Source organism: Lipomyces japonicus (genome assembly GCF_038497905.1).
Source record: "Lipomyces japonicus strain CBS 7319 unplaced genomic scaffold V1514scaffold_11, whole genome shotgun sequence".
Lineage (NCBI taxonomy): Eukaryota > Fungi > Ascomycota > Lipomycetes > Lipomycetales > Lipomycetaceae > Lipomyces > Lipomyces japonicus.
Window position 1 is genome coordinate 131637 of NW_027117823.1, and position 18870 is coordinate 150506.

Here is an 18870-nt window from a genome sequence, read left to right on the forward strand (position 1 = left end):
AGGCAAGTAAAAACACTTGTAGTTCTTGCCAGTTCGCTACATTATATTCCGTGAACTATAACCGAGCATGCCAACACTATACAACCAACTTTTTATGCAAGTTGAACCTTCCAAGATGTCATGCATAGCAACCTACATCCAGCTTCTCGACAAGGTCCACCAGTCAAGAAAAAAAAACAGGTCGTTAGTGCAGAGCACTTGGCGATTTCAACCATCATCAAACAAAAAAAATGGACCAAGAAGGATTCCAACGCATCTCAGGTTACCACATTATACTGTTGAACTATCTGATTTTACGCCAGTTATTTTCCACCACTAAGCCTAACTTTTCTCGCATAGCGTCCTCCTGAGTAGCGGGTAGCGGTCCCATGCACAACTTGTCCTCCAGATTCAAATGAAAAAAAAAATTATATTGCAGTGTTTGGAATGGTCGGCCATAATCCAGCAATACCATGCAACCGACTGAAGAAGGTGACACTGACGCGGAGTAAAAAATCATTGTCACCCGTGAATGCAGGATAAGTTATAATGAGTTACAAGGCGCTGAGCTTGTAAGATATCTCCCATCGTCGTCCTCTAAGCAATCTGCTTGAAGGACAGATACCCAACAACTGAATAAGCTCACTTGTGCATATGCGGGGATACTAAATAGCAAGTACTCGTGAGCTGTATTAAAAATTGCTCCTCACTTCTTTTTTTTATCCATCATCAATTATATCATAATCCTGTACTAATCATTAACGCGAGGAAAAGAACAAATAAAAAAAAGCATGATGAACGTATATGTAAGAATAATATGTTCAGCGAAAAAAATTACGTATGAGGTGTGCGCTCATAGTGACGTCATCGTGACAGCTGAGAGTGTTAATTTTTTCTTTTTTTTTTTGGAGGAACGTGACGTCCCGGTGACCTCAAGCTGTTGATTCTTAGTTCTCTCTCAAAAATCAAAAATCAAAAAAAAAGGCGGGGGAAAAAAACGATCTCGTGAATCGGGCAAGGGCAAGCAACCAGTTTTGGGAAAACTAGTTGATTTCTACTCATTTTTTCAAAGTTGAGGCTTTTGCAATCGCGCATTCACACCAAGTTTATGATTTCAATACATTGCACCACGAGACTTCGCTTTTGTATATCTGTTTTAAGGAAATCACGATGGGGGAAATCACCAGCTGTCGTCATATCCTGCCATAAAGATTGGCGCTTAAATACCATTTGTTTTCTCTTTTCTTCTTCCTTTCTGAATCATATCCGAGATTTAAATTACCATTTTTTTATACTATTAATCCGAATTAAATAACTTATTCATAACTATTCAATTTACTCACGTTTGAAGTCATGTCGTCTTCTTCAATTCCCCGCTTTGATGCCGGTCCTCATCTATCTCCTGATCAAGTCAGGTACGTGAACACGATTATATAATCCGATGGAATCTAATTCAAACGACCAATGAATTTTAGGAGATCAAACAACCGGTTTATGATGGCAGCAGGTCTGACGTTTATTGTCGGCTTGGGCGCATATCAATATTATCAACGCAACAACAAGCGACCGTACTCACCTAGCACGATGCCCAAAAGTCATACCCGATTCTCCGAGTACCCAACCGCTTCGAGTTCAAACCAAAAGGGAATCAATACCACCCTTAGCCGAAGCACTCGCGAGGTACCGGGGGGAACTTCTCACCGGAGCGTTTGACCAATCGGAATTTCTGCTTGATCGGAAAGGACTCGTTGTTATGATTTAAAGGTCTTTTATAATAAAAACTACAAGAGCTTATTGGCTCGGTTGGTCTTTGCGGCGGATTATTGTACATTTTTTTTTTTGTTTTATCCCGTGCATGTAAATATAACACTATCGTTTTATTGTTTACGTTTCACTTTTTTTTTTTTATTGCGAGTCCATGGTCAATAAAAAAAACATAAATTATACTTTTTTGTTTTGATATTCTATACAGCTTTAACTCTTTTTAATCACTCTCTTCTTCTGCCGTGGTCAACCATTCTAACCAACGAGGCACCAGTTCCCCTACCTTGATCATATCAGGGTCCTCCTGTCGTTGCGGCTCCTTATACCACCAACGCAAGATCGAATCCTCTTCCAAAATGTCTTGATCATATAACGAACTAATCGCATGCAACAAAATGTTTGAACCTTGCAATCTTCGCGTGCAATCACGTTGTATTAAAAGAAGCAAGTCAACCTGATCAGCGGGTTCGAAAACTTGTCGGTTAAACAATTTCCCCCATCGGTTCAATATTGATTCGACAGCTGGCCTGGTCTTTAAAGTGTCACTATTAATCAAATGAGAAATGCGACCGATCAGTGCAGCGATAGTGGCAGCTCTGACTTCATGGAATGATGCGTTCTTGGCCATTCTAAGCGTGGTAAGTTCTAGAATGGCAATGTCGGTTTCATGATTTTCTAAAATCGCACGTTCAACACTGGCGATTGCTTCACGAAGGAAACTTTCCTCGTCTGAATCATCTGATTGCATCGTGTTCGTGCTCGCCGTACTAAACCTTCTCCTGCGTACTCTTTTTTGATTGCTGGGCCCAGTCGAATCAGAAAATTCGGTATCGGACAGGGCCAGGGATGACATGTTATAAACCAAGCCGGACGAGTTCACGATTTCTTCATAGTCATCATCCTCGTCAATCTCAGAGTCTTCATACAAGTAACCGTGTCCGTCCCGGCCGACTTCTTCTGTGTCGGTTGAGTGCTCATCGTCAGGGTCAAACCTGGATAACGTCTTGTTGCCTTCGATGGTCATGTTTTTGCCCGCCTCAACCTTAAACGACACGATCGCTCCCGGCTTGACATGCGTGGCAGCACCAATCACGGCATGGTTTGCAATCACGGCGCTCTCGATAACCGCATCATCTTCAATCACGACGTCATCCCAAACATATGATCCGGTAATGGTCACGTTCTTGCCAATCTTGCACCTGCGACCAATCACGCTGCCGGAAATCACGGTGCCGTCGTCAACTTTGGACTTGGCACCAATGATCGTGCAATTGTTGATCCGGCATGACCGTGCCAGCACGACGTCATCTTCCTTGTAGATGTGACCTCGCTGATACTGAAACGTTTGATCGCTTAACAAGTTACTATCGGGCGTGATTGGGTATGTCCATCGGTTGATCACGTCCTTGCTCACGGCGTCGTATGTCTGCAAGCTTCTGACCCGAGCCGCGTAATGATCGTTAATGACGTGAGCAAAAATGGTCTTGCCCAGCAAGTCTGAGGTTAAGATTCCGCGAACAAAATCTTTCCTAATGTGATTGTAATCGAAATTTTCCGTGAACAATGCCGGCACGTCTGGCGAACAAATGTCGATATGACAATCAATAAAATCATTTCGAATCGCCAAATCAGTATGGTCGCCGTTGAAAAGTTCAGGATCTAATGTGATTTGTTTCATGTGTTTGCGGGTCTTGATCTCGTCATAATGTAAGCATTGGTTAGTGCTTTCGTCCAACACGAATATGGCCGACTCGGCTCGTGCCCTGTTTATTAATCCGGGGTCATTAGCAACCAAAAAAAACGATCAGCCTTTTTCGTGATTACTTACCTGGTTCGATGTAACGGACTGGCTTCTCTTAAAACCATTGTCATGATTGCGTTCTTGTCCTTGACTCGCCTCTTTCGATGTTCAGCTAGCACGGCATCAAACGGGATGTTGCACACAATGTCACCACTGACCAGTAAAAAATCAGACGTGATCAATCCCTTGGCATCCAAATCTCTCATTGCATCTCCAACCGATACTGATTCGGGACTTAAAATTGTATCGATCGTGAACGGTGACGAAGGATTGTTCCATCTTGAATTTGCAATGTATTCCTGAACTTGATCCGCCTGCGCACGACAAACGACAATGACCTCACTAACGCCGGCGAGGGCAAGAAATTCAAACGTGTATTCAATCAATGGCGTACTTGCCAAAGGTAAAAGACACTGACAAGTCAATTAACCAAAAAAAAAAAAGTTTGTGGGAAAGAACTCACTCTCGGGGTCTCCAATGTCAATGGCCGAAACCGATTTTGATACGAGTCGGCCAAAACGATTGCTTGTAATTTCTAAAAACCAAAAAAAAAAATTGTTAAAATCCATGAACGATCTAAGCCCTGTATATTAAACTTACTTCTTCTTGTTCAGTCTCGTCATTCACGACCGGCTTGGTTGGCTGCTTGCCCTTCTTGGTCCCAGTTTGGCCATTTTTCTTTGGGCCCATTCTAAATAATTAAACAATACACAAAAATATTTTAAATATTTAATATCTACTTTTAAGTCGTGATCCGTAGACTATGCTTATTTTTTATATTGATTTGATTTGGTTAAACGGTGTCGGTGTACTATATAATTAATTTTTTTTTTTTAATACAGTCTCGAAATAAATTAATCCAACACGCGTTTTCGTTCAGGTACAAAAAAAAAACCAATTGTCATGAACCTATAAAATAATGGGTACACATTAACGCATTTTTTACTAATATTTTAATCTACTCAGATATCAAAGCCATTTGGTAAACAAACAAAAAAAAATAAAGGTTCCATGTCAATGCGTTAATAGTTCATGTTTATTGATGCGGAAGAGTAATACAAGACGACATCAGACATCGTCAAGAAGATTGATTCGTGACTCCTTAGGTGGGTCCACAAATACCAGTCTTACTACGCTCTCGCATAACATTTCTGGTCACCATGTTTGATATAATTGCTAAATATTGTTGGATCAAAATAACCCATCTTGCAAATCATATACGATCATTAAATACCAGTATAACTTGAAATTTTACATGCGCAATATAAACCAACCACATTGTACAACAGGCCTGTTGTAAAAATAACGGCCAAGCTATTTTCTCCCCTCCCAAAAAAAAACAAAAAAAAAAAGGATTAACCAATTGTTCAATGAGATCCATGCGATTTCAGCCATGCCCAGCTCGACATGCCAGGAGAATACAAAACTAGATTAAATAAATCCACGCCATTCGCTATTTTGCCTTGTTGAACTGTCGAATTCTAAACCTGACTTGCGCAACCATTAAAAAAACATGATCATGAATCGTATGATGATCCGCGTCTACTTAAACCATCCAGCATTTTGCAAATAAGTGTCGATGTTTAACTTATATTTTTTTTTCCCCTTTTTGATCCGTAGCGAAATCATGTTCGGATCTATTTACTCCGTGGGCCGTTGCCTTGACTGGGTAAACATTGCTCTTTGCATGCCTTGCTTAACTAATGCCGGGCTCTAAAAACAATAAAATTGACTTGCCACGATCAGACCCAACGTCCTTTTCTTTCAAAAATAAATAAATAAAAATTGATAACCATACCGAATCAAAAGTTGAATAGATTAACTGCATGCGATCCCATGATTCCAAGTTTTTAATGATCGCTTCTCGCTTGTCAATGACTTCGTAGTTTAACGCTGACTGAGGAATCGGATCGATGGCATGTGATTTCACGGTATTGCCATGATTGATTGAATCATGGTCTGCCAATGAAGGATTAACACCTGGGTTGTTCATTTCAGTGATTTAAATAAACAAGTAAATGAAATTTAAACCCCGAATGTTCGATTTCGAATAACGCGTTGTGGTGAAGGTGTGGCTGTAGATGTAAATTCGATCTTGCAGTAAAATGATATAAAGTTGGTTTTCAAACAAGCCCCGGGTTGATTGTCACTTTGGTATATACCAAAATCTCAACCATGACCATTATCTAAATCAGCAAAATCCTCAAATCCTCTAGTATCATACGACTAACAGGCTCGACTGACTTTACAAACAAGACTTATAATCTACTGACATTGACGCTCAGTAATCCGGGACAATCGAAGAGGTAACAGCTCAATTGAATCATTTGCCTTACAAAAAATACAATTGCAACGCCTTACTTAAACGTAACTCCAAAAAAAAAAGATCAACAATTCAGTGCCATAAGTGTGTTGCAAAATATACATGCCAAAAAATTGTTGTTTTATTTTTTTAAAAAAAAAAAAAAAAATAAGTAAAAATTAATGCATCCGACCAAAAACATGTAAAATTCAAAAATGAAACAACACACACAAAACCCCCTCCGTCCCCCCCTGTCCATCTTATTTCTCTTCTTGTCAATTATTCCTTCATGGTGGAGTTAAAAGAAATTTCTGCAATGAATTTTCCAAGTCGGCCACGCCTTCAAGCGATAAACTAACTTCCTTGCCAAACTCTGCCGAATCAAAGTACTCAATTAGTTTTGAAAAAAAAATGACATGACATGATATTCAACATACCGAATCTGGCAGTAACTTGAGGAGCAATGCCGGCAGCTTCACGGATCAGAACTGGCGTGTATGGATTATGTTTCTTGATAACTGGGTATGCTGATTTAAGAAACGATCTAGGAAACCAAAAAAAAAAAAAAAAACCCGGTTAGGCTGTAAAACAAAAACCAGAACACTAATAATAAAAAACCAAACAAATATCACAAACTCACCTTAACGGAGCACTGGCCTCGCCAGTTTGAGACAGATGAAAGCGAACTTCCTTAAGTGCCTTTGGCAACAAGTATTTTGAAGTCATTCTTTTTTTTTTGTTCTTTAAATCTAAAAAATTAATACAATCATGTTAATGTTGTGATTTTTGTTTTCAGACACACCTTATGAGAACACGAATTGCTTGTGTTGTTGTTGCAAGTCAAGACTTGAATATCGACAATTTGGTCCAATGAAATCAACCACGAAAAACCAAAAAAAAACACACAACCCGTACCCTCTAAACAGACGTACGTTGTTGCTTACATTGCGATGAGCGTCTTGTACTGCCACGAAAACGGCCGTTTCGCTCCCGCTTTTCTTCCCCACAAGAAGTAGAAGTGCAAAACAACGATCAATCAACAACGGTTTGTTGAATTGCGCTTCACGAAAAAGATTTCAAAAAATTAAATACAAACGGTGGAACAAATCTTGAACTGATTTTTTAAATTTAAATTATTTCAAACAAACAAACAACAACAACAGGCAACAGTGAAAAAAAATTAAGAATCCAAAATCATTTTCTTCAATCATGGCCGCACCGCACGCTTCCAAATTTCAAAGATTTTTTAATTCAGAGACAGGTCCCAAGACCATTCATTTCTGGGTATGTTATTTTTAATTATTTATCCTGTTTGATATGCTATTTGACAAAACGAGGTCAGCCGGATGGCAGGCCAAAAAAAAAAGAACCAAGAGGGACAATTTAGATTTTGCAACCGAAGCACCTGTTTAATTGGCATTATTCACATTGTCATCAAATACCTTCTGTTTTATTTTATAATGTATTTGACTAAATTTGGGTAAAGAGCTAATATTTTTTTTTTATTATTTTTAGGCTCCGGTTATGAAGGTAAATTTCTAAAACCCAATATCCCTACCATTGATGGATTTAATCAAACGGCGATTTCATTTGCTAATTTTTTTTTTAAAAAAAAACAAATAGTGGGCCTTGGTGATTGCTGGCATTTCTGACTTGCAACGTCCAGTCGAATCTCTTTCCGGCACGCAACAGCTGGGTATGAATTGAATTGAAATTTGTTTTATTTTTAGACTGTCATGGAATCGCATTTTTTTTTTGGCTTACTCTGGTTGAATTTAGCTCTGTTTGCTACCGGAAGTATTTGGACCAGATGGTGTTTAATCATCAAGCCAAAGAATTATTTGTAAGTTCTCAATTCACGCACGGTTTTCAAGCTTTTTTTTTTTTTTTTTTTTCTAACGGCCAACAAAAATCGGATATAGATTGGCTAGCGTTAATTTCTTTCTTGGAACGGTTGCTAGCGTGCAATTAACCCGTTTGTTTGCGTAAGTTGCAAAAAGATAATTTTTTTTTTTTTTAAAAATATTCGAGCATAAATGGGGATATGGAATTTGACTAACGAGAAACAACATTTTTTTGGTTTTGGTTTAATCCAGTTACCATCGTGCGCAGGGCAAGACCTACCCAGAGACATTCCAAGCCTTGTTTGGTTCGACCAAGCCACCACAAGCGCTTCCTGCTGTGCCTGCCTCGGTGACTCCTTCTTCAAATTAGAAAAAAAAAATTTTAATTGGCTTTTTTCTCTTTTTTTTTTTAAATTGCATTTCGATATATATATTATATAGTATGTTTGAAATGTGCGTTTCTTTTCCCGAGTCTAAAGTAACTTTTTTTTTGAATTACGGCTGGTTGGTTGGTTGGTTGGTTGGTATTAAGCAACTTGGTTTTTACGCTGGGTACACTGGGTGTATATATAGTAGAACCAAGGGTTTTCATATAGAATGATGAACGCAAATATATATTTAACTTAATTCGATATAATACAAGCTTGTAATGTATAGCCAGATGCAAAATTAAAAAAAAAAAAAAACTCCACCAAATGAAAAAAACAATACAATTTGCCCACGCCAAGACCGTTTCAGTTATGCCAATTAAAAAAAAAAAAAAAAAAAAAAAAAAAAAACCATTCTCAGGCGTGAAATGATTGATGCCAAACTCGTTGGGCCAAGATGGCATACATTAACCTAAACTCGACCGATTGCAACGCATCTTTGGCATCGGTGCGGTCTGGAAACCTTGCCTGAGGGTCAAAAATGCGATTAAACAATCGACCTAATAATTCGGTCACGGTTTTGATCTTGTCATAATCCTTGTCAACCTTGAGCATGGTCATTAATGAATAATCAAGCAAGCAAACGTTCGTGCGCAGCAACTTGTAATCGATCGCATTTGCCTGCAGCCATGAACTCGTGATCAGCGTGGGTTCGGTTTCGTCTTCGTCATGATTGGTGGGTTCCGTGGCCATGGTAACGTCACCGTATTGCTGCAGTTCATCATCATCATCATCAACCGTGCTTTGACTACTACTACTACTAGGCACTAACTCTGTTGCTGCACCGTTGCTGCCGTCGTTCGCCTGTTTCGGACCAGCAGTCGAGAGCCGGTATATCGGATTCGTGGTCAACTCAGGAATGATCAACCTGCCGATCGGAATCCGATCACGCGTGGCCTCTGCCGGCAGGTCCAGCACGCGATTAACATCATCAACGAAAAAAGCCAACGCCAACGTGGTACGAAATTTCATGACCCGGCCGCCCGGTACGACAGGCAACATGCGCAACAGGCATAACCGCAAGTGCGGGTCCGTCACGGAGAAAAAACATGACCGCATTAAATGTGCTTGCTCAACTTGCCAGTTTGATTCCGGCACCTGATCGATTAACGTGGCCAGTAACGCGTGCGCGTTCGACAGGACTTGCGGGCCCAGGTCGTGATCGAGCAAGGCGCGAATGGCGAACGTCACGACCGGACGAAACAGCGCGCGCGTGAATAATAAGACGGATGACGAAGAACTTGCGGAAAAGATGAATTCGAAAACTTCAATAACAAGCTTAATATTCGCAAGCCTGTACCTGGGCAGATTCGGATTTGCACTGGTCGTGGCAGCAACAACTGGCATCATGCTTGGGTCGGTTAATTCGATAACCGCTTTTTGATCAACCACGTACTTGGCCGGGATGCCAAGATTTATAAACATTTGGTTTATAACTTCGATATCAATCTTGCGACTATCCTCCGTTGCCTTAATAAAATTAGTCATTGTACATCCCAAATAAAAGTCTTGTTTGATTTACCAAAAGTACTTGCGCATAAGCCAACGCTAAAAACTCATCAGGTTCACGAGCCAATTCAAGAAATAACCACTTTATAATCGATAATGGTAACCGATTATGTGCCAGCAATACCGAATCCCTAACAAACCCGGACGTGAACATGGTTTTCCGAACATGTTCATCCTCAACAAGTAAATTTTTTATCCAGCCATGATCCAACGGCGGCAATTCAGTCTGATCATGTGGTGAATCATTACTCAACAAATCTAGTTGAAAATAATAAAACACAGACACGGCATGTAATTGCTCGTTCTGAGTTACCAATCGTTTCACTGTTTCGGCATGCACGTCACCCAAAACCTTGTCGTACAAGTCATCGTGAGTGCCAGTCACTGCATCCGACGACAGTGACGACGCTTGTTGATGCACGGCGGCCAGGTCCGCTTGCATGAACGCACGCTCGGCTTGCTTGAACGTGCCCGACGTGCGTTGCAATTCTTTCATGAAATCATCCACGTCTTGATCTGGCGTGTGACTTAATCGTGGGTTTTTTTTACTGGCATGATGCTTGGACGACAGTAATGCTTGCAACAGCGGATTTTTATTTTGAGCAGTGGATAACTTGGCCGCTTTCACGACCGGCTTGTGCGTGCGACTTTTTCCCACCGGGATTTCGTCGTCGTCGTCGTCGTCATCATCAAAATCATCAAAATCATCAGTACTGTCGCTTGCAAACGAACGCTTGCTCAGCAGTGGCTTGCGGGCGGCCTTTGCGCCGGCAGCAGCAGCAGCAGTAGTTGTGGACGAAGAATTAAATAATAACGACCGGCCATCTGAAATGCCGGCAATCGCTATGCTGCTTTGAATCTTGCCAGGTGATGCTGACAACGAACGCGACAGCGGTTTCGCAAGTTCGGCTGAGGACGGTGTTGATGAGCCATTGATCGTCACGTTTCCATGCCCGGCAGTGTCGACCGGCGCATGTAAAATCTCAGAACTAACCTCCGTTGTCTGCTTAGAGACAAACCAATTCGTAATCTTGGTCATCCAAGTTGTATCGAATCAAACCCGCTCTCCTTTGTTGGATTTTGTTTTGACAGAAACGCGTTTCAGTTACAAACAATCAATGCAAACGCGCTTTTTTTTTTTTATTTTTTTTTATTTTTTTTTGCTTGTTCGCGATTTTCCGGGTAAACCGGTGCCAGTGTAAAATAATCCATAAACGTATGATTGAGAACGAGTTCATATACGGACAGATATATACATGTATATTGGAGGAACAATAATTGCATGTAGTGTTATGTTATGTAACTCTGGTTTTTTTGAAAACTCCCGTGCAAGTTTTGGTTATAACTTTGATATAGAAAAAAAAAAGACAAATTTTAGATTAATTTTTTTTTTCAAAGGATAACAGAATACAACTTACGGATCCAAAGCTTTTTTTAAAACTTGTCGCTGCAGATGGCAAATGTTTTCGGACGGTCAATATGGTCGTCAATTAATGTGACGATTAAACGTGGCGGCGGGCTTGGAACCTGGCGCGGATTACTGCATCAACGTTCACGGCATTTAAATTATTATTATTATTATTATTATTGTTATGGTTCATTAACCCGGTCATTTGCATCGTCATCATCAGTATCATTAGAATCAAGCAAGAGCTCGTCCCGTCTTCGTCGCATCCTTGCCGCCGCGTCATCAACCGAAGGTGCCGTGGCGCCGACTGTGCATCGGCACACGAACGGGCATGATTTGCAGGGCGGCAGTCCGGATGATGAAGATCCTTGGCATAAGGTGCGGTCGCAACGGCAGGCTGAACGAGAAGCAGACGATCGCAGGCGGCAGAGCGCGCCGGTCACGCCGCTGATGAATACGGCGAGCCAAGCCGACCGGCATCAGCAGCAAGGACGTGATGATGAACAACAACAACAACAAGAACATGATGAGGGTGTTGGAAACGATGGTGAGGAGGCACATCGGTGGTACAGGCGAGAACGGAAATGGACCACGAAACGAGCGATTGAAGAATTATTATTGGAACGAAGTTTGGTGCACAAAGCCACGTCGAGTTCAAACCTTGTGCGATGTACCGTGTTTGATTACGAGGGCAACGTAACTGTAGTGTCAGGAGAGTTTAAACGGCAAGATTTATTGTCCAAGGTGAGATCTAGGTTGACAAGAAAATATAATGAAAGCTAACAAGTGGGGTTTTTTTAGCATGGCTTGCTGCCCCGAGATTTAAGAAAGTTAGACACGGGCACGTTAACGGCGATGCCGTCAATCCTGGTCCGCAACAACTCGATTTTGATTAACCTGCTTCACATTCGAGCCCTGATCAAGGCGGACCTGGTCATATTGTTTGATGCGTATGGCACGACGGATTCGCAAACCCAGAGCGTGTTCATGTATGACTTGGAAGGCAAGTTGCGGCAAGGCAGTCGAGCCATGGCTGGATTGGCATACGAGATGCGAGCGTTGGAAGCAGTGCTGATCTCGGTCGTGACGGCGCTGGATGCGGAAATGAAAGTGCACACGTCAATCGTGGCCGGCATCTTGGCCGACTTGGAAAATCATATCGATCGGGAGAAATTGCGCCATTTGTTGGTGCAATCCAAGGCGTTGGCCGGGTTTATTCAGAAATCAACACTGGTGCGGGACGCGATCAATGACGTGTTGGAACAGGACGATGACCTGGCAGGCATGTACCTGACGGAAAAATTGCAAGGCACGGTTCGCAAATCGGAAGATCATGCCGAGGTTGAAATGTTACTGGAATCGTATTACAAGCATTGCGACGAGATCGTACAGGCGGCCGACATTACAATGTCGAACGTGCGCACGACGGAAGAGATTGTGAACATTATCTTGGACGCGAACCGCAACTCGCTCATGTTGTTGGAACTCAAGTTTTCGATCGGCGCGGTCGGCCTAGCTGGCGGCGCGCTCGTGGCCGGATTGTACGGCATGAATTTGAAAAACTTTATGGAGGACAGCACGGCCGGGTTCGTGGGCATGACCACGTTTGCCAGTGCGGTGGTGATGATTATTATTGCTATTGGGTTGAAGCATTTGCGACGGGTGCAACGGGTGACCATGACATGGGACCATCATAACGCCGGCGTGACAAGCGCGTCATCGTCATCGTCGTCGTCGTCACCCAAGATCATGCCAGCGCGGCCGGTTCTGGTAGTGACGGCAAAGAAGCCGGTTAAAAGGCGAAGTGGCATATTTTTTTGGAAGTGATGGGTTTGTTGGTGGGGTTATAAAAGTAATTAATTGTACATATTCATGGGAACGGAATTTTGGGTAAATAAATGCAAGCATTGAACTAGTGGTGGTTATATTATGTATGTTATATAACATGTAAGTAGTCGATTTATAATTGTGCCACGACGGCGTCATAACCGGACACGGTTAATTCCTTGGCCAGTTCCTGACCCACGTACGTGACCACGCCGTTATCAATCACGAGCGCATACCTTGCGGTTCGCAGTCCGAATGCGGGGGGCAAATCAACCGAGAGGCCGACGGATTTGGAAAACGACGCTGCCGGGTCGGATGCGAAAATGAAGTTTTCGTCCGTGACGTTGTTGGCCTTGCCGAACGCGCTATATAATTACAAAAAATCAGTATAACATGAAGACGTATTACGAATGTAACCATGGATGTTTATACGAACCTTTGAACGAAAGGATCGTTGGCAGACAAGACGATGACGGCGTCGACGCCCTTAGCCTTGAGGGCTTCAAAGTTTTCGGCAAACGGAGGCACGTGGTTGGCGGTGCATCTAACGATTGTGAACCAAAAAAAAAAAAAAAATAGAAAAAAAAAACCAAAAGGCTTACGTGGGAGTGAAAGCACTAGAACAATGGTTAGCACTAACTATATTACAAAAAAAACAAAAAAAAACAGAGACATTACCCCGGAATAGAAACAATTACGACCTTTTTGGAAGAAAATTCTTTGTCAAAGTCAAGAGTAATTGGAATGCCACACGCTGTTGAGCGGCAAGGTTAGTATAAATGAACCAACAAGTAGGATTTGCGAGTGACGTGCCTTTGATGTCTGAATTGTTGGGAGTGTAGGGAATATAAGAGAATTGGACCCCGGAAGGGAACTTGTCTGAGAATTATTAGCCCACGACGACATTGATACCCAAAACAAACAGGTTTCACACATACCTCCGGCCTTGATTGACATTTTATGGAATGGAAATGGAATGGAATTGGTGGGTTGAATATGGCAATGCGGAAAGGCTGCAGCCTACGTATTTATAATTATGCCCCCGCGCCGGCGGGCGGTGATCGCCGACCACGGGGGATGATTGATGAATAATATATACACCAAAACCAGGCGTTTTCATGGTTTGTAATAGGTTACGAGAGGTTACGGTTGGATTGGCAATGAGATGACGACATAAACTGCATGCCATGTAACTAGGAAGGATGGTGTTGATGTCCATATTGTCCATGTTGTCCATGGTCAGCAGGGAAATCACGTCAGCCAAATTGGCGGTTGCTGCTGACACAATGCATGACTAACAGACACGAGAACAATATTACCCTAACCCTGTAAATAATACATACGTTATGTATATGCTGCCGGGAAAGCCGCGCTAGTGGGACGGCACGGCCGGGCATGAGCCGTGGCTGCGTCGAGTAGAGGTTGCAATAAGGTACATGATGGTTAAGTGCACGATGCAGGAGAATAGACATGTTATTGCAACCAGAGTAACGAACTAGAATATAGTTCTAACGTTAAACTGGATTTAATCAATTGGTTTGATGCCAGGGTGCGACGGCCGGGTAAGCATCGTCCGTGGCGGGCCCCGAATGCCGCCGGATCCGGGTTTGCGCGATTATACAAAACTATTTATTGGTTGCGGTTGGCAATTTTTTTTTTTTTTTTTTTCTTTCTCTCTTTCTTTTTTTGTTTTTTGCCCTCTTTGTTTGGTTGCTTGTTGTTTTTGTTCAATAATATCTTACTTGCTTGCTTCTAATTGTAGGTTTTTGGTTTTTGGCTTTTGGTTTTTTTTCTTGTCAGGAACGCAGCTAACATTTGGACCCGACCCGGTTGCAGTTATCGTCGCCCGCGTTATATATATACAATGTTGCCCCGTGGAGTTATTCTCGTTTTTTGCATTCTCGGCGTTGTCGGTAAGTGTTTTGTAGATATCAATTGCATTCAATTCAAACCCCGGGTTGGTTTTTGCTTACAATATCGGTTTTTTTTTTTTTTAAATAGGAATCGCATTGTTTATCACGTTCGTGTACAGAAAGATTGAGGCCAGAAGAAGATTGAGAGCGGCATACTAAGAGACGAGACTATGGATGGTAATAATATAATAATTTGATAATAAATCAGTGTTGTAACTTAACCATGTGCTTTTACGTAATCTAATTGTGCCGTGCTGTAGTGTGTTTTTCCTGCCTGTAGCTGTCGTACCGGCTTTGCCCTTACCCTTATCCCTTGCCCTAGTGATTGCCGTATTTGGCCGGCCGCCGCCACTTTCTCGATTTGTCGATAATCCGCGGCCAGTGAGCAATACGCTAACGAACAACAAACGACGTTCACCCTCCCACAACAACAGCATCGTCGTGCAGCCAATCAATCAACAAGCCCCTTGCTGGTCCCTGGCACGTTTGCTTGACCGTCTCGTTTTGCCACAGCTCAATGCCTCCGAAAGAACTCCACGACCCGGCGTCCTTGCTCGGCCACCATCACGATCCGACCGCAGTTCCCTTGCAGCAGCAAACTCAACAACCTCAACCTCAACCGCAACAGCAACCGCAACAGCAACAGCAGCAGCTACCGCGACAAGACAACCTGCGCGGCCTCAAGCCTCAAGACGATGACGATGACGAAGACGAACACAAAGGCGGCCGCGAGCGTCGCAAGATCGACATCAAGTTTATTGATGACAAGTCAAGGCGGCACATTACGTTTTCCAAGCGCAAGGCTGGCATCATGAAAAAAGTAGGTTGGATTTAATTTCTTTTTATTATCCATTTTATTCTATTTACTTTTCACATCTTGCATCTTGTTTTTTGCATTTCTGCTACTGTCATGTCTGGTGGTTGTGGCCCAACCTGGCCATGATCCAATCACACATATTCATCCCTTTCTTTGCCCGCTTTTTTTTTTTTTTTTTTTCTTCTTTTCAGGCTTAATAAATTCTCATTGCGGGAAACACTTTTTCTTTTTTTTTTTTTTTTTTTAAATTTGATTTATGTTTGTTTGCTTTTTTAATTTCTCTTGATTTTTTTTTTTTTTTTTTTTGTGTTTTTCTTTTTCCTCATTGATCGCGTCTCTACAGTTTTTTTTTGTGTTGTTTTGTCGACATCACCAGCGCGCACTTCCTATTTCGACCTACGCGTTTTTGGAAAGTCACTATACCCGTTTTAACGATTTGACCACATCAGCAAATTCCACTTTAACAAAACGGTCAATCATGATCATGATCATGATCATTTGCATTTGCATTTTTTTTGTTTTTATTTTTTATTTATTTTTTATTTTTATCTATTCAACTTTTTCGTTAACACTCACGCAGGCATACGAATTATCAATCTTGACCGGCACCCAGGTTCTCTTGCTCGTCGTGTCCGAAACCGGCCTCGTGTACACGTTCACGACTCCCAAATTGCAACCTCTCGTTACAAAGCAAGAGGGCAAGAACCTTATCCAGGCTTGTCTTAACGCTCCCGAGGATCCGGTCCCGGCGCCTTCTCTGCCTGTACCTGCTCCTGCTCAAGTTCCGATCGCTGTTCCGCATGGTCATGCGCAACAACCGCAGGCCATCCGTGGCGGGCTGCCGCACCATGTGCCGCAGCAGCAGCTACAACAACAACAACAACAACAACTGCAGCAGCAGCAGCAGCAGCAACAACTGCCTCCGCCACACCTTCACCCGCAAGCACATCCGCACGCTCACCCACAACAACAGCTCCAACAGCAACAACAACAGCACCCGGTGCAGGCTTCGGTCGTACCTCAACAACATCAGGGTCAACAGGATGCCCATTTGCAAACTGATGAACAAATTTTGGCCCAACAACGTGCGGTCGCGGTCGCCGTGGCTGCTGCTCAACAACAGCAACGTGCTGCTGCCGTGCAAGCGCAAGCGTTGGACATGGCAAGAGATTCTCGCATGCAAGGAATTTATCCATATTCAGTACAGGGTTTACCTGATCGTGACAAGGAATTTTAAAAAAAAAAAAAATTCATCAATATAAAACAAAAAAAGAAATCAATCATTTCATTACTCCAAAAAAAATCCAATTCCCCCCTCACCACCGGAACAAGTACAACAACAAAATCATCCAAGGTCTACTCCGCTTTTAAATTTTTTTTTATATGAATTATAATGTTGAATCTAGTTTTTTTTTTTTTTTTTGGTGCATGTTTTTTTTTTTCTATTCTTTCCAGAGGTTCGCGGGCTTTGGCGCTTTTTTATTATTATTTATTGTTTTTCTGATTATATTTCATTTTCGTTTATCTTTTTTTTTGTTTGCCCCCGGTTTAATGCAGGTAAATTGCATATTGCACTATAATGTTTTTTTTTTTTTTTTTTTTTTGACGAGAGGAGTAGAATGAAGAGGAGGAGGAGGAGGAGGGGGGAAATACATAATGGACCTTGGGACCCTTTTTTTTACAGCAAATCTTGTATTATATATATAGTAACGTATAACGTGACAAATGAATATTGAATTAAAAATGATATTATTTCCATGTCTAAAAACAAAACAATAAAGAACCAACCAAAATACACACCTATATAAATAAAAATAAATAAATTAATAATAATTATAATTGCGATTGAATAAATTTCTTGACCCGGTTCGTGAACGCAATCACGCGGCCAAGATGACCGACATGTTGTCGCGATGCCGAACTTGACGTGGTTGCGGTTGTCAAGCTTTCATCGTCAACATCATCATCAACAACAACAACATCATCATCATCGTAGTCAACCGCGATGCGATACTCGTTCGAACTATCGTCATTGTCATCATCATAGTCATCATCGTAATCACCCAATTCGTTCCAAATCTCGGATCGTTCTTGCACGCCCAATTTTTTGGACGTCCACGGCTTCTTGCTGTCATGCAAGGGCAAGCGTGGCAACAATGACTGCTGCTGCTGCTGCAATAACAATCCATCCGTCTCAGCTGCGTCATGGTCGTCCAGGTCTTGTTCAACCGAGGATGGCATCGTGGTCAGCGTCTCGGCGTCGTCCTTGCCGCGTGATGGTTCCGCCGGGTTCAACCGCCACGACAACGCGGCCACGCCGCATAACAACAATATCGTACCCAACGCTACTAATCCTACCTGCAAGCTGGAAAGCCTGGATGCCTGTTGGAAATAGATCAAGCCGTCCAAGATCGTGACGATGTTGTACACGCAAAAAACGAGCGGATACAAGACCGAAGTGGAGCAAAGTTTCAAACCTTGATGCAAAAAAACCAATTGCGTCAACGCCAGCACGACCAGTCCCAACACGATCAGCCAGGTTTGCCATCGCGTAAACTGGTTGTCCTTATCCACGATCGACCGCAACAACAGTTCGACCGCGGACTTGGCCAGCAGCAACGTGTGCGCGGACAAGATGCCGGACACGATGCCAAACAACACGCCGCGCGTGATCTTGCCCCGGCGTGAATGCCCGCGCCGCCATGTGCGCATCATGCGCAGGATCAGGAGCAGCACGACCACGATCACGATCGTGGAACCGAACCACGCCAAAAATGGCGATTGCGATAACAGGTATAATAATTCTTCCAACGAATGATTTGGTTCCGGCAACGCGCCAAACGCGGCAATCAAGATCGCACCGGCAGCGACGAAAATCGTGCCCAGTAACGAATACCGCGTGAATGGTTCGGCCAAAAAGATCGTGGCGCAGATCGAATTAAACACGAGGCTGCTGGCTTGCAACGGTGCCAAAATCACGAGCGGCAACGCCGTGATTTGAAACCCGGATCCAAAAATGTTGGCAGCCAAAAACAAGCCCATGCCGATTAGCCATCGCTTGCGCTTGTACGGCGGTCGTGGTCGTTGACCAAGCAGCAACGGCCGGTCGTCTTCCAGCATGTGTGACTTGCGCTGCATGGTCAGACCGAAAGACTGGGCCACGTTCGACACCAGGCCGGCCACGATGCCTATCGCTATGGTTTGCCCCGTCGCACCACCGTCCATGAGATCACCACGATGCGCTTTCCTCGAAAGCTCTGCCGGATGGCCGCAACATA

General features: G+C 42.8%; 10 protein-coding genes across 10 annotated transcripts; 5 read left to right on the forward strand and 5 right to left on the reverse strand.

Moving 5' to 3' along the window:
• Nucleotides 1–1332: 1332 nt before the first annotated feature.
• On the forward strand, nucleotides 1333–1692 carry V1514DRAFT_318997 (uncharacterized protein; the record flags this gene model as incomplete). The annotated part of the gene is made up of 2 exons (XM_066925913.1): nucleotides 1333–1394; nucleotides 1455–1692. The coding sequence occupies 2 exons, from the start codon at nucleotides 1333–1335 to the stop codon at nucleotides 1690–1692; spliced, it is 300 nt and encodes a 99-aa protein (XP_066784387.1).
• Nucleotides 1693–1827: 135 nt separating this feature from the next.
• Nucleotides 1828–4368, reverse strand: V1514DRAFT_19611 (nucleotide-diphospho-sugar transferase). The gene is made up of 5 exons (XM_066924645.1): nucleotides 4285–4368; nucleotides 4145–4235; nucleotides 4008–4079; nucleotides 3572–3957; nucleotides 1828–3506 (listed from the first exon to the last, which is right to left on the reverse strand). The coding sequence occupies exons 2-5, from the start codon at nucleotides 4232–4234 to the stop codon at nucleotides 1964–1966; spliced, it is 2091 nt and encodes a 696-aa protein (XP_066784388.1). The 5' UTR covers nucleotide 4235; nucleotides 4285–4368; the 3' UTR covers nucleotides 1828–1963.
• Nucleotides 4369–5835: 1467 nt separating this feature from the next.
• Nucleotides 5836–6686, reverse strand: V1514DRAFT_19725 (uncharacterized protein). Its single transcript, XM_066924649.1, has 3 exons — nucleotides 6487–6686; nucleotides 6284–6390; nucleotides 5836–6219 (listed from the first exon to the last, which is right to left on the reverse strand). Exons 1-3 carry the CDS (start codon nucleotides 6570–6572, stop codon nucleotides 6134–6136), a joined length of 279 nt encoding a protein of 92 aa, XP_066784389.1. The 5' UTR covers nucleotides 6573–6686; the 3' UTR covers nucleotides 5836–6133.
• Nucleotides 6687–6864: 178 nt separating this feature from the next.
• V1514DRAFT_328112 (uncharacterized protein) lies at nucleotides 6865–8350 on the forward strand. Its single transcript, XM_066927108.1, has 6 exons — nucleotides 6865–7130; nucleotides 7362–7376; nucleotides 7470–7542; nucleotides 7626–7689; nucleotides 7769–7831; nucleotides 7943–8350. Exons 1-6 carry the CDS (start codon nucleotides 7056–7058, stop codon nucleotides 8058–8060), a joined length of 408 nt encoding a protein of 135 aa, XP_066784390.1. The 5' UTR covers nucleotides 6865–7055; the 3' UTR covers nucleotides 8061–8350.
• An 18-nt stretch (nucleotides 8351–8368) lies between these two features.
• V1514DRAFT_19824 (uncharacterized protein) lies at nucleotides 8369–10755 on the reverse strand. The gene is made up of 2 exons (XM_066924654.1): nucleotides 9641–10755; nucleotides 8369–9588 (listed from the first exon to the last, which is right to left on the reverse strand). Exons 1-2 carry the CDS (start codon nucleotides 10664–10666, stop codon nucleotides 8476–8478), a joined length of 2139 nt encoding a protein of 712 aa, XP_066784391.1. The 5' UTR covers nucleotides 10667–10755; the 3' UTR covers nucleotides 8369–8475.
• A 10-nt stretch (nucleotides 10756–10765) lies between these two features.
• Nucleotides 10766–12951, forward strand: V1514DRAFT_328115 (uncharacterized protein). Its single transcript, XM_066927109.1, has 2 exons — nucleotides 10766–11779; nucleotides 11837–12951. Exons 1-2 carry the CDS (start codon nucleotides 11081–11083, stop codon nucleotides 12860–12862), a joined length of 1725 nt encoding a protein of 574 aa, XP_066784392.1. The 5' UTR covers nucleotides 10766–11080; the 3' UTR covers nucleotides 12863–12951.
• V1514DRAFT_328120 (Redoxin) lies at nucleotides 12908–13850 on the reverse strand. The gene is made up of 6 exons (XM_066927110.1): nucleotides 13801–13850; nucleotides 13676–13741; nucleotides 13541–13616; nucleotides 13465–13479; nucleotides 13299–13406; nucleotides 12908–13227 (listed from the first exon to the last, which is right to left on the reverse strand). The coding sequence occupies exons 1-6, from the start codon at nucleotides 13817–13819 to the stop codon at nucleotides 12996–12998; spliced, it is 516 nt and encodes a 171-aa protein (XP_066784393.1). The 5' UTR covers nucleotides 13820–13850; the 3' UTR covers nucleotides 12908–12995.
• Nucleotides 13851–15054: 1204 nt separating this feature from the next.
• V1514DRAFT_19871 (SRF-type transcription factor (DNA-binding and dimerization domain)-domain-containing protein) lies at nucleotides 15055–17127 on the forward strand. The gene is made up of 2 exons (XM_066924657.1): nucleotides 15055–15595; nucleotides 16173–17127. Exons 1-2 carry the CDS (start codon nucleotides 15293–15295, stop codon nucleotides 16827–16829), a joined length of 960 nt encoding a protein of 319 aa, XP_066784394.1. The 5' UTR covers nucleotides 15055–15292; the 3' UTR covers nucleotides 16830–17127.
• On the forward strand, nucleotides 17048–17423 carry V1514DRAFT_328128 (uncharacterized protein; the record flags this gene model as incomplete). The annotated part of the gene is made up of 2 exons (XM_066927111.1): nucleotides 17048–17173; nucleotides 17203–17423. Coding segments are annotated over 2 exons (252 nt in total), but the record flags the coding sequence as incomplete, so codon positions are not given.
• Nucleotides 17275–18867, reverse strand: V1514DRAFT_328129 (magnesium transporter NIPA-domain-containing protein). The gene has a single exon (XM_066927112.1). It carries the CDS (start codon nucleotides 18815–18817, stop codon nucleotides 17426–17428), a length of 1392 nt encoding a protein of 463 aa, XP_066784396.1. The 5' UTR covers nucleotides 18818–18867; the 3' UTR covers nucleotides 17275–17425.
• Nucleotides 18868–18870: the final 3 nt, after the last annotated feature.